Raw genomic sequence first — 13,993 nt, forward strand, 5'->3', positions numbered from 1 at the left:
AACATCCCCATTCATATCACATTCAACAAATTCTAGACATTTACAAATAAATGAACTAATACAACAAGTGCCATTTTATGAAAAGTTTCACATGATGACAATCATTTTTTCCTCTGAACACTTTCTAAAACCTCAGCAAACTTTGTGAAAACAGTCCAAATTTTAACAAAATGCCCAAAACTCTTTTTTTCCCGCCCATCCAAACGTGTTCAAAACCTGCCAAACTGGCAACACTGGCCAGGTGTCAGAGTGAGACAAGGTTTTTTTTTTTTTAGACTGTTTTAGAAAAGCAGAGTGTCTTCAGTCAGAGGCTTCTTCAGATTTGCTGTAATACAGACTGCTACAGGAGATCTTTTCCTACCCACATCCATCACCACCTACAAGAACTCTCTTTTGTTATTGTAGGTGGTGAATTAGCATAATTTAATTTCCCTTTGGGATCAGTAAAGTACTTTTGAATTTGAATTGATTTTGAATTAACCAAAGAGGTCAACACTGAGACGTTTTCAGGCAAAATAACTCTGGATTAAACAAAACTACACGCACAGAAACATGCAGATAGAACCCTAAGCAGCCTATTTAGACACTTTGACAGCAATAAGAAAGTTTATTTTGGGGTATCCAAACCTCCCAATATTTACTGTTGTGTGAAAAACAATAAACAACCAAAATCTAAAAAATATCAACAGAAAATGTTTGTTTGTGATCTGAAACACCAGCTCCAGTCCACAGTAATTTGAATTGTGCTAATAAATCAATCGCTGTTTTGTGGCTCAAAACGTGTCAGAGTGACTCAGACTGTGCTGACACCACTGAGGTGTATTATTAGCCGCTTGTGACAGTGATCCAGTCAGAACGAGCCGGGCTGCATGTAGCAAAGCGTAACCACAGGCTGAAGCTCATGTATGTTTTATTACTGCGTGCTGCTGTTCATGCTTCCACCCAAGGGGGACGCAGCTGAATTTACATGCTGCTGCTTCTCATTCCTCTGGATAATTTCTGCAATGTGTTGCCACATCTATGGCCTACTTTCTATATTTGCATTTTGCAACCTGCCAACAACTGTAGAGCCTATTTTTATATAAAAAAAAGAGTAAAGTGTCATCCTGACGACACAGAGAGAAATATTTTATTTTAGGAAATGAGTCTAGCAGATAGATAAAAAAAAACATAAAAGTGAATTATTTGGCTCCCTTGGAAAAAAGGCACATTGGTTGTTTTCACTAAAACAACTCCGATGAATTTATAATGAGATTTTCTGAACAGGAGGAAGAGGAGGAAGAAGAAGGTGGGAAGCAAAATAAAACCTAAAAAGATGTTATACAGATTGAAGGGTCTTTTGACAACACTGGCAGAGGAGGCTTTAAATTGCAACGTGTGTGTGTGTGTGTTTATGCGTGTGTTTGTGTGTGTGAAGGAGTGGGAGTCATCCTACTCTGGAGGCTTGAGTGCATTATTTTGTCGTGTTAATGCATTCATGCATGACAGTACCGTAGCATCAATTTTATGGTCCTAAAACCTGTGTGTGCGTGTGCTTGCGTGTGTTTGTGTGTGTGTGCGCGTGTTCTGGGGTGTTTGTGTGTGTGTGGAGGAAACCATAAAATCAGAAGATTTAAGCCATAATATAAAGAAATTAGGTCTGAAAAGCGGCACCAAATGAAGGCGTTTGGCCAGTTTTTGATAAGAACGCCCCAAAAGAAGGATTCGGCAGCAAACTGGCAGCTTCTTGCTTCTTCTGCTTTAACGATTTAAAACGCACGAAAATAGAGACAAGTGAGAAGCAAGAGACTGAGAGGACACCAATTTTCTGTTTTCCAAGCAGAGGAAATAGCATGTTTCCTTTTCGTCTGTCACTGACTCAAGAACTATTAGCCTAATTATACAGAGGAACTGAGAACGATGAGGGAAAGTGTGTGTGTGTGCTCATGTTTGAGAGGCAGAGATCTGACCGGTGGTTGGAATTAGCACTGACAGATTCATTAGATGTGTTTCTCCTCCAAATTTAACACTGATAAACGAGCTCACATGGCCACGTAACGGGGCAACCAGACCAATTTCTCACCAGCTTTAAATCGTTACACTTCCAGGATTAACTAACTGCTGCTAAGTAACTTTGCAGGTTCTGTTGAGGAAAAGTAGGCGGCTAAAAGTGAATACTGCAACTAATGATTATTTTAGTTATTAATTTATCAATTATTTTGACGATTAATCGATCAATTGGATAAAAAAAATTGGTGGAGTAGTAATGAATCATGAACCTGTTCTATTAATCGCAGTCGCTTCAGTTTAAGCTTTGAGATTTAGAGTGAAATTCCTATGCAGATTGTCAACCTAACTTCATGCTAACACATAAAGCTACATTAGCTACTTTTGCTCTGTTTCCTCGTCTTGATTCTGTTCATAGTTTTAATTTTTGCCAGTTGGGTGGCCAACATTTTTCCAGACAGGGCCTTGGATTCGCTATTCATGCCAGAACTGTAATGAATCCTCAAAATTTTCAAGTATCTCTATTAATTCTTCAAGAAAAATGATCTGCCTCGATGCTTCGTTAAATTATGTTTCATTATTTAGCGCACCGTGCTCCAGCTGGGGGATTATTTGTGTTGCGCAACGCTCTCACTTTCCCTATGAGTTGTTGATGAATGCTAACAGCTAGCACCATAACGGTCAATTTTCACATTTGGTCTGGGGGATTTCATTGATTTTATTAGCCTGCTATTTTATTGCTAAATTGAATATAATTTTCTTAATTTTGCATAATTTTTGTCCAGGTTACCTTAAAAAGTGAGCTGCCATTGTTACACTTAAACAGAAAAGTAATTGTTAGGGATGCACAAATATGTAGATTTGAGCCAATGTTGATATTAGATATTAATACTGCTGTAATGACAGTATTTACCAATATTTATTTTATCAAATTATTTTATTTGATTACTCAATTGTCAGAATAATTCATGAAATACCTGATTGCTAAAATAATCGTTTAGAACAGCCCTAATATCAACAATTAAAATTATCAGCCTAGAAGCTTTAGGTTTTGCTATTTAGTGCACCGTGTGATTATTTGCGTTGCGCAACGCTCTCTCTTCTGCCTATGAGTGGTTGATGAAAACTGGATATCTGAACAGATTTTTAGTATCTTCACATTTATGCAGTAAAAGCAGTTTCTTTCGGCTGGTGTGTTTTGAGATTTCAGTCATTAATGGTCAGATTAAGTGAGGAAAAAGTGAGTGGTGAAGGTGGAGGTTTCCAGAGCAGATGAGGCAAAGCAGTCACAGTCACAACTGTTAAGAAATAAATCCCTGCTGCACCCCTCTCTCTCTGCACCCCCCTCTCTCTCTCTCCCTCCCTCTCTCTCTCCATCCTCCAGCTCTCTCTGTCTCTCCTCTGCTCCTCATTTCATCTCAACTTGGATCTAGCAGCGCATTCATTTTTTAATGACACTCACTGCACGCGCTCCCTGCTCCCCTCTTCACCACCTGTTAGCCCCGCATCTCCTCCTCGCGCTGGATTTCAATATTTTCACCTGGTTTTTATGAGGAGTTTCACGCTTGTTCTTTCCTCTGAGGTAAGGCTAAATTTTTTATGCATTTATTTTCTGAACAGATGCACATTGAAGCAAGCTGATCAATATTCATTTTATTTCCGTTTCATCCTGACTGCTGGGGTTTTCTCTGGACTGTTTCCTCTATCGCCTCCCACAGTGAGCAGGTGCAACGTGGGTCTGAAATTAAGTGGGTTTTTTTTTTTCCACTTTTACCCACATAGACTTGAAGTTTACTCCTCCCTGGAAATAACTTGTCTTCCACCTGACATGTGCAGGTGGAAGACAAGTGCCTCTCTAAAGCCTAAGGAGTAACGATGCCGTCTGCGTTACAAGATCGTTATTCAAAGGTGAACGGAGCTACCCGTGGTACTGATTAGAGCCGTGAAAGCACTATATGCAACGCATATGGGCGCTGCGCTAAAGGGGGTGCCAGAATATGGCGGAAAAAATATTCCTAGTTGAGAATGTGCTAGGGCGCAATTTTTTTTAACTCGTGTTGTCGTCTTATGAAAGGGAGCTAATCCTGAAGAGGCAGAAAAGAAAGAGGGAAAGATGCATTTCAGAGTGGTTGACAGTCAGTAGGTAATTTATTTCAGTCTATAGAGAGGAGGCTTCCAAATATTTAGCTTAAGTTGCTAGTAAATGACAGGTTACTGTTTTCTTGCAACTGTGTGGTGTAGTTACAGGTGTACAGGCAGAACCTTACCAAGCTGTATGCAAGTTATATATTAAAAATAATAGTAGCTGCATTTCCAAATGTGCGCAAAACTTTGTCAATATTCCACTAATGTTGAAAAAACACAATTTTGCAAGTGTTGTTTCCATTAATTAAGAAATGCAATTAAAATCACACATGAAGAAGTTTGTTCACACAATATGTTATGAAAAAACATGCAGCGTTATCCTCCTCCTACCACTTCCTGTTGTCTTCTTTGTCATTTTCGCCAGTAGTAATGTTCCTTTGTAACCTGTGCGATGCAAAAAAGTGTTTCCATTGCAGTTTTGCAAAATTTAATCCTTTTAATGCAGCGAAAAATCACCTCATCCTATTGCAAAAATGTATTTTTCAAAATTGCTGTGTTTCCATTAATCAAATTTGTTTGTACAAATATATGCACATTAAAAAACAATTTCTATATTATTTCTATATTATTTTTTATACTTATTACAGAAATAACTGGTTAATCTCTTCCTGCTGTTGTCTGATGCTACATCAAACGTGTTATTGATGCTACTTTCAAATAATGAAAATAATCTGCATTTTTAAATCTATATAATTGTTTTTAGTTTGCTTCTCCTGTAAGGTAAACTCAGCAGCCAAAACTGGTATGAAGTAAGCAAATTATGAATTATGCTAACAATAGCAGGTGTTTTACACACATAGAGTCGCTCAGGAATGATAAAGCATCTCAGAAAGCACATAGCTGCTGACACACAAACGGAGGAAATCTTCTCGCAGCTACAGGTGATGCAAAGAGTGATGGGGAGATAATGAGAGGATAAAGAAGGGGTGAATCTTTGACAGTGAAGATGAGAAGGTAGGGTCTGAGAGACAGTGAGCGCCCCATGTCATATGACTCTAATTTAAAGTGAAGGAGCTAAAAGAGGAGGGGAGGGGGAGGCGGCATGTTGCACAGAGATATATTCCTGACTACGGGATGTGAGCTTCCGCTCTCGTTTTCTTGGCTGGAAATCTACGTGTTACAAACACAAGGTGGGGGTGATGCGTCTTCTGCAGCATAAATAAAACCAACAGAAACCCAGTTTATGCCTGCAGGAGACAAGATGAGCTATCATGTGCAATTATGGACACGTTTATTTGGATTTGGTGTGTAAGAAGTAAATTTGGAAAAAAAAACTGGATTGGAGCTTTTATACCAGCAGAATAATTAAACACTGAAAATGTTAAAATGTGGGATCTCTACTGAGCGGATATAGAAGTATTTTTACATTGGCGCGCTCACAGAGAAAGATCTCCTTATGGAAACTCAAGAGCCTTAGCTAGAAGTAGAGCTGAACCGATTTTCCTTTTATTCAAATAAGTAATTGATTAATTGTTAACTCAAAAAAAGGCCATTTGCTGAAAGAACAACCCTTTCAAAGAATGTGATGTTTCCCAATGAGTAAAAACTCATCTTAAATGTTTTACCAGTGTGTGATTATCCTACTCCAATAAATAAAATATATTGTTATTTGAGATTTTCCACATCAATAGACACATTGCAGCAAGATGTTATGAGCGTAAGATCCCGCCCCAGCTTCCTGCTGGACGGCAATAAACTGCTTGCTAACGATGGCTACCATTGGTTTTAGCTGTCAAGTTGTCAACAAAACACGCTAAATCTGAAATGTACGCCTGGTATATATAAGAAAAAAGGACGTAGTGCTTTGCTACTTATTGTCATCACTACATCTAGATAACAAGGTCAGGAAAACATTCTAACAAACAAAATAGCGAAGGAGAGGGAAGTAGTTCAGTTATGCTAGTATGCCTATGACAATCGTAACATTTAGATGATCTGCTGAATTCTGTGTGTTTTGGTTCAGCTAAAAACCAGACACCAAATCTCTGACATATCATCAGTAGAGCAGGTGTTTAAATGGGCTAATCTACCACAGCAGTGTTAGCTTTGCTAATAGCAGCGATAGCTAAGCTACCACAGCGGTAACTTAATAATAATAATAATCGCAAAGTAAATATCAAGCCTGAAAACATGGAACTGTAACAGTCTGAATGTTCTGTTATTTGTCTGGAAAATGTTTGAGTCTCTTTTTTTTTTTGGTGTTGAATCCTGAAATATAGGGTGTGGTTGTCAGTTGCTATGGCAACAAGGGTGTGTGTAGTGTAGTTGAAACCGAGAAAAAAAAGGACATGAATCGTTTTGATTTGTTCTTCAACGCTTTTTCTGCGTTCCCATCCTCCTCTGCTGTGGCACCCTGCACTAAATTAATAACATTTCCAGGTTTTGTTTTGTTGACGTTTTGTTCTGCTGCGGCAGCGCGGATGCGGATGGCGAGGAGAAGAATCGTCTCGTTGTCCTCCAGCGTTGTGCGCATGCATGAAATTTCCGGATGCAAACAAAAACATCAGAGTTTTTCCATCAGGCCTTGCAGAGCTTGGAGCAATGTTTACAAGCGTTGGGTTTGGTTTTGTTGCTTCTGCGCCGACGCTCTCGTGAGCGAGACGATGGTGGTGGCGGTAAGAAGAAGAGGAGGACCTCCAGCTGGAGGCATGGGGGTGATCAATCACCGGCTCCCGGAGAGCCTCGGGCCCGCCGGCTCTTTGCTGTTGCACGCGTGCTGCTGGTCCTCAAGCTGCTCCGACTCGAGGCCACATCTGGGAGGCGAATGACTGCACACATCATGTCAACGGCCTCATGAAGTGCGTGTGCCGACGCACGGATTAACGGTCTGACAGGAGCGTGGCTGTGTTTATGTTTGCACAATTGTTTTTGATGAATTATGCATTCAACTCCAGGATTCTCATTATCACAGACTCTTTAAGTGTATTGATCTTTTAAATCCATTCCTGCTATAAACATCTCCATCATACTAAGAGCTTAATTAACTTGTCTGCAGCTTCACCTTAATGCAATGCAATAAGACTCTTCAGATAATTTCTGATAAAGGGCTTTGTGAGTTTTGCTTTAATGTTGTGACAAACTGAAATGATTTCCTGTAACTTTGATAAGGGCATTGCCCTATTAGCTACAGCTAACAATTGTTTTAGCATTATATTAATCCATCCATTATTCTGATGATTGATTGGATTAAAAAATTGGTACATTCTGCTGATTTGCCATTTAACCACCTAAACTTATTTTATACAATATCAAAAATGCATAAAAAATGGAAATAATTTTTATTTTCTTTTTGAATTAAGAAAATAAACATTTTATTGCTTAAAATGCAATAATGCAGCATTTATTTAATGAACGCTTGATCGTTTGTAGCAATGGATACCTTTGGGCCTTTCTGCTTGACTTAATCAATACCGATCTGTTGATTAACTTTTGGGTTAACCGATTAATAATTGTTTGAAAATGGTAATCAGTAGGAGATTTTTTGATGGGATTTGAACCAGGTGAAGCTAAAACCGCCATGTTACAGCTATGGGTATAAAATACTTACAGATAAATGTTTTTTTTATTTTAAATGCGAAATGTATGATTTTTTTTTGTACAGTTTTGGCTGAATTACTATTTTGAATATGTTGGCCTTTCAGCAAATTCACCCTTTTTAATCTGTAAACTCCACTTGGTGATTAATAGATTACTTAATTGGTTGAGAATTATTTGAGTAAGTGATTAATCGTGATTAATCGTTTCAACCCTACTTCTAGGTAGAAAGCTTTAGAAAGGAGCCAAGACTCTGGATTATCTGGAGAGTTTCCATAAAGAGGAACAATCAGAGTTTTGTTTCCAACATAAAGATACTGCTAAACTTTCTCTCGATTAATCTGATTAATCGTATTGTTTCATCAAAAGCTGATGTTTTATCCACATCGGTTAATTGGGAGACAGCTAAAAAAGTAGCACAACTCCAAGATGATGAAGTTATTCGTCATAGCTTCATGAGACCAAAATGGCCGCTGATGGGTTTTCAAAAGTCAGCTTGTCCATCATCTCCCTTCCTTGAGCCAGAAGTCTGCCAAAGTCCTTTCAGCCTAACGAGCGAGGGAAGCTGACGTGTTGGCACGCTGCGGCGGCTTTAGGAGCGCGGTTTCATCACCAGCCAAGATGAAGCTGGATGAGCCGCGGCGCATCTCGCCCGCCCGCCGAGTTCACAACAGAACCGGGTCGTCGCCAGTGACCCCGGCTGCTTGTAATTTCGCCGAAGGTCAGCAGTCAGGAGCGGCGGTTTCAGAGTCACTTTCTGCCAGGGCATAGCTGTTCCGATTAACTTCATTATGATGAATGAACGCTCTGAAACAGTCAGCTCTGTTTTTAGTTTTAACCCTGGAGATTTAGCAAAAGAAAACAAACGACGAGGCGTGGATCATCTGAGGTTAAAGGAGTAAGATAAGTAGATCAGATTAACTTCTGTTGCTCCTTACAGCTGGTTTTCTGTCTTATCTATTGTCTGTAATGACAGTAAACCTTTGGTTAAAGGATTAGGAACACCAGAAATAAAATATTTAATAAAATTCTGACATTTAACTCAGAATTCTAATTCTGTGTCAAAATCCAAACAAATAATAATTCTTAGGTGTATGTCAGTTATGTTAGTATATAAAATAATAACTCTCCTTGTTGTGCGTGCACACACACACATACATATATATATACATATATATACATTTTCCCAAATGTATTTGGAATATTTGAATTTTAAGCATAAAGTCAGAATTCTGAGACAAAATCTAAATTTAAGAAACAAAGTCAGAATTTTGAGGGGAAAAAATAGGAGAGAAAAACTTTAAATTCTGAAATTAAAGTGAGAATTCTAAGAAAAAAATAAAAATTCTGTGAAAAATGTCAGAAATATCAGAAAAGGGTCAGAATTCTCAGGGGCAAACATTTAAAATTAAAAAAATGTAAAAAGAATTATGAGAAAAAAATTGTAAAAATTGAGAAAAAAATCAGAAATCTCAAAAAAGGGTAAAAATTCTGTGAAAAAAGGCAGAAATATGAGTAAAGGTCAGAATTCTGAGGGAAAAAATAATAATTTGCAGGAAAAACAGCTGGAATTTTGAGAAAAAAAGTCAGAATTGTGAGGGGTAAAAAATGCTGCAGCGGCAGCCATGCTGGATTTTGAAGGGAGTCTGGATTTTGATTCCTGCCTGGAAAATTGACTCCTGCATCCAAAACAGAATGAATCCAAATTCTCAGATTTTCTTTGATATGTTTTCACAGATTAAAACTCCCAGACAACACAGAGGGAGGACGAACATTCACAGTGCAAATATGAACTTCTCAGTTTGAATCGATGAATGCAGAGAGAACAGAAGGTAGTCCAAAGGGGAAGCTTTCTGCTCAGTATTGAGGACACAACGCCCCCTCAAGCCCTGCTGTCTTTAGAAAACCAAAGCTGCAACGCGTTTGTTTTTCACCCCCCTCACTTTATTTTCTATTTTCAAAGAAGAGCAGAAACACTGCAAAAACATTAAATCTTACCAAGTATTTTTGTTTAGTTTATGGAGCTGGTATGTTAGTACACTTGAAATAAGACAAAACTAACTTAAGTAACTTTTCAGCAAAATAAAGGTAGGAAAGCATAAACTCATAATTTATTAAACTCAAAAATACTAATTAAATGTTTTTGCAACTCATTTTATATAAAATTCTTCAAAAAAAGTTATAGATTCTGATGGCCGTAAGCAGAAAGAAAATCCTGTAGCAGTAAAAAAACAACAACAAAAAAAACACTGCAAAAACACAAAATCTTACCAAGTATTTTTGTACTAAAAATATCTTGGAGCACTTTAAATAAGACAAAACTAACCTACAATAACATTTCAGTGACATGTAGCAGCTTGTTTTAAGTCAATAATTCCTTAATATTGTTTAAAAAGTACTTGTAATGTTTTTAGGTAGTCCAAAAATTAGGGAAAAAAACTTGTACTTTTTAAAAACAATATTAAGGAATACTTTACTTAAAATAAGCTGCTATAGTTTGCTGATATGTTATTGTAAGTTAGTTTTGTCTTATTTAAATTGCACTAAGATATTTGCAGTAGAAACTAGACCAAAAATACCTGGTAAGATTTTGAGTTTTTGCAGTGCAATGTCAGCTTTCTGCAACAAGGCGGCTCTTCTAGCAAAGTAAGAGCGATTCAGCCTGGAAAAACTTCCTCCTGTAAGTGTCTGACTGAACAGGCTTGTCGAGGATTTTAGATAACAAAGGTGCTTAAACACACACACGCACACACACACACACACACACACACACACACACACACACACACACACACACACACACACACACACCCACACACACACTTTAATTTCAATGTGGATTGTAATTTAACTCAGCCACTTTTTGTCCATTATCTCTTATCCTTCCTCCGCCGGTTTATTCAGATTTATTTAATTGAAATGCAAATGTACGCACATCCTCTGCTGTATTTTGTAGTCCTGTGAGAAACTACATTAAAATTGCTTTAATTAGGTTCAAAGAGCTTTCATTAAGAGAGCCACTTGTGGTAATAGCTTTCTGACATGAGATCTTCGACTGCAGGTAACACTATAACAGGTGTTAGTCTGCGTTTCTCCAGAAAAAACACATCAAAACAGAGAATACAAGAAATTACTAAAAAAAGAAAAAGTAAAAAAAGAGTGTTTGATAAAAACAAACTACTAACTGGTCAGAACATCTGATTTAATACTTAAAAATTGTCATTAGACAGACACAATGTATATAGGTATGCACAAGTTTGATATTTTAAAGACTAAAAGGACAAAAAATGCAAACAAATCACAACAAATGAACGCAAAAAACACTTTTCCAAATATTTTTAAAAATTGTATAGCATGTTAAACTAATGCAAATTGTATTTGTATTTTAGAACAGGGTAAAGTGATTATATATAGTGTATTATATAATTGTTCTTTGTCATTTGTGCACAATAAATCTACTGATATATTAAAAATTAGGAGAAAAGTCAAAATTTGTGAAATAAGTCAAAATTCTGACAAGTCAAAATTATCAATCTGAGAAAAAAAAAGAAAATTCTCAGAAAAAAAGTCAAAATTCTCAGAAAAGTCAAAATTCTGAGAAAAAAGTCAAAATTCTGTAACAAAAAAATCGGAATTATGACAAAAAAAAAGTCAAAATTCTGGGAAAAAAAGTCAAAATTCTGACAAAAAAGTCCAATTTTTTTTTTCTTTCAGTGACCATAATTGTCTTCGGTAATAGATCGATAAAGACAGATTTATAAAACATTGTGTGTGTTTTCGTAGCATTTCGGCTCTGTTTTTTTTCACCGACTGTCATCGTGTTTCCTCTCAGCCCTATGACCGTGCGGAAGGGAAACCGTTTGGGCATCTCCATCCAGGAGCACATGGCCATCAACGTCTGCCCGGGCCCCATACGCCCCATCCGTCAGATCTCTGCCTACTTCCCCCGCCTCTCGCCCACTTCCTCCTTCTCGGAGCCGCTCTCGCCCAACCAGCTGACGGCGCCGGCTCCGCTGAGCCCTGGCAGCGCGGGCCAAGGTGGAGGAGGAGCAGCGGGAGGAGGAGACGGAGAAGGAGGAGGCGGGGCGAGCAAATGCCTTTTGTCTCCGCTGCTACCGGGAGCCGCAGGAGGAGGAGGGTCGCTGTCGGCCATGAGCAGCATGGACACCTCCATCGAGATCGACAGCTGCGACAGCGACGACAACAGTGAGTCGCCTCAGAGCAGCGGTCGGGTCTCACTGAAAAACAGGGCCGGGTTTAGGAGGATGAGGGAGTGTTAGCACCAAGCTAAGATGATAAAAAAAACATTAAATTACGAGAATAAAGTTATTAAATTACTAAAATAAAGTTGTACAAAAATGACGCAATAATACGAGAATAAAGTTTGAGAATAACGTTGAACAAGAATAAAGTCGTAGTATTACGAGAATAAAGTTGCAATAATACGAGAAAAAAAGTCAATATTTCAAGAGTAAACAAATAAAATTATGACTTTATTCTCGTGATAATGTGAGTTATTTTTGTACAACTTCATTCTCATATTTTCTTTTACTTTATTCTGGTAATTTTATTTATTTTTTCTTAGTATGGTCCAAATACTCCGTCATAGAGGAGTTGGACCTAATTTGGCTCTTTTTAATTTTCCAAATGGCTCTTCACTTTTTTTTTATGAGCTACCTCATATTTTAAACTTAACTTGGCAAATATAATTTTTCTGTATGCTAATAAATCCTTTTACATTTAGTGGTTTTGGATTTGGTTGTGCAGGAGGCTCCACTTCTGCTTTTCAGAAGTGGGGCAGCTATTTGGAGCATCTGTGAGCAGCTATTTGGATTTAAAGTGACCAGGAGGGCCTGAAACGACTCCAAATAGGCAGAACTGAGCAGAGTGAAATCTAATTATCTAACAAGGACTTTGTGCAAAACAAATGTAATTAATGTGTTTTGTGTCGCACATAGATCTATCTATCCTAACCTGTTCAAGGAGACATCTTAGGTCACCTTAAAAATCTGGTTCAGCTCGTAAAAGACAAAATAAATGACACTGACACAGATCTGGACTCGCATAAAGAGTTCAGAAGAAAATCGTGTAAAGAGAGTTTCAGATTTCAGGAACTAGTCGATATTTATTCAATATTCCCACCGTTCTCTCTCTCTCTCTCTCTCTCTCTCTCTCTCTCTCTCTCTCTCTCTCTCTCTCTCTCTCTCTCTCTCTCTCTCTGTGCCGTTTGCTGTTCGCCTCCTAATGAAGTCATCATCATAAAAGCAATTACCTGTATAACTGGCACACATTTCTTCTGACTTGTCGTTAACTCCCTTCCAGCCTCCCTGGGGACGTTAGAGTTTGACCTTCTGTACGAGAAAGCCACCAGCTCCTTACACTGCACAGTCCTCAGAGCAAAGGTACGGTGTCCACGGGAAAATGCTTTACAACCTTCTGTCTTGTCAGACAGAAAGCCAGCAAAGGAAAACCAGGTTATGTTTCTGTCAGCTATAATGATTATGTGTTAGACTTCTGAAACCAACATGAGTAAATAGTTTTATACACATTTGAGGTAACGTATTACACTGTATATACCACTCTTGCATAGACAGTGTAATACTTGAGATTTGCTCTAAAAACAATCAAAGCTGCCTGATTTAATAGTTTAAACACCAAATATACCATAATATGCATTAATATACACAGCTGAAATAATCTTGGCACCACAGCAGAAACTAACATCTACTTATCTTCTCAGCCAATCAGCACCAAGGAAAATAAACGGGGCTCTCTGATTGGCTGCTTTGCCAATCAGAGCAGCCAATCAACCCTCACTGCAAAAAACACAAAAACTCACAAAGTGGTTTTGGTCTAGTTTCTACTGCAAATATCCTAATTCACTTGAAATAAAAAAACAAACTAACTTATAATTAAAATTTCATCAAGATGTAGGATTTTGTTGAAAGTAAATAATTCTTGAATATTCATAGATCGTACTAGTTCTGCTGGCAGATTAATTCACAGGTATCATGGGGAAAATATCTTGTACGCTCTACGAAAAAAACTTATGAATATTTGAATTTTCCCAGAATAATACAGCGTTACGTTCCACAGAAAAATCTGTGACTTTTGACCATAATCCAATGTTTAATCGTGTTTTTCTAACATCCATACAGACTTTACTGTCACTGTACAAGTAATCTGGATGTGAAGAAGCTAATAAGAAGTACATACACAAAACTATCTGTCATTGTTTAGATATTAAGCAACTACGTAAATATTGTAAACCTAACAGAACTGAAACAAGAAACCTTTACTTTGACTTGATTGCGAGAAAAAAAATTAT

The 13,993-nt window shown here is 37.7% G+C and overlaps 1 protein-coding gene across 4 annotated transcripts in view; it reads left to right on the top strand.

Moving 5' to 3' along the window:
* Window positions 1–13,993, top strand: part of LOC103481380 (double C2-like domain-containing protein alpha) — a 47,231-nt gene that overhangs the window by 5,194 nt on the left and 28,044 nt on the right. Inside the window, exons 1-3 of one of the 4 annotated variants that reach the window (XM_008436785.3) lie at window positions 3,353–3,568; window positions 11,498–11,871; window positions 12,988–13,067. In XM_008436785.3, the coding sequence (XP_008435007.1) occupies window positions 11,502–11,871; window positions 12,988–13,067 (450 nt within the window). In that variant the 5' untranslated portion in view covers window positions 3,353–3,568; window positions 11,498–11,501. The other 3 variants (XM_081600607.1, XM_081600608.1, XM_008436786.3) reach the window with 3 other exon arrangements.

This window comes from Poecilia reticulata, chromosome 19 (genome assembly GCF_904066995.2).
Source record: "Poecilia reticulata chromosome 19, P_reticulata-male-v2, whole genome shotgun sequence".
Classification (NCBI taxonomy): Eukaryota; Metazoa; Chordata; class Actinopteri; order Cyprinodontiformes; family Poeciliidae; genus Poecilia; species Poecilia reticulata.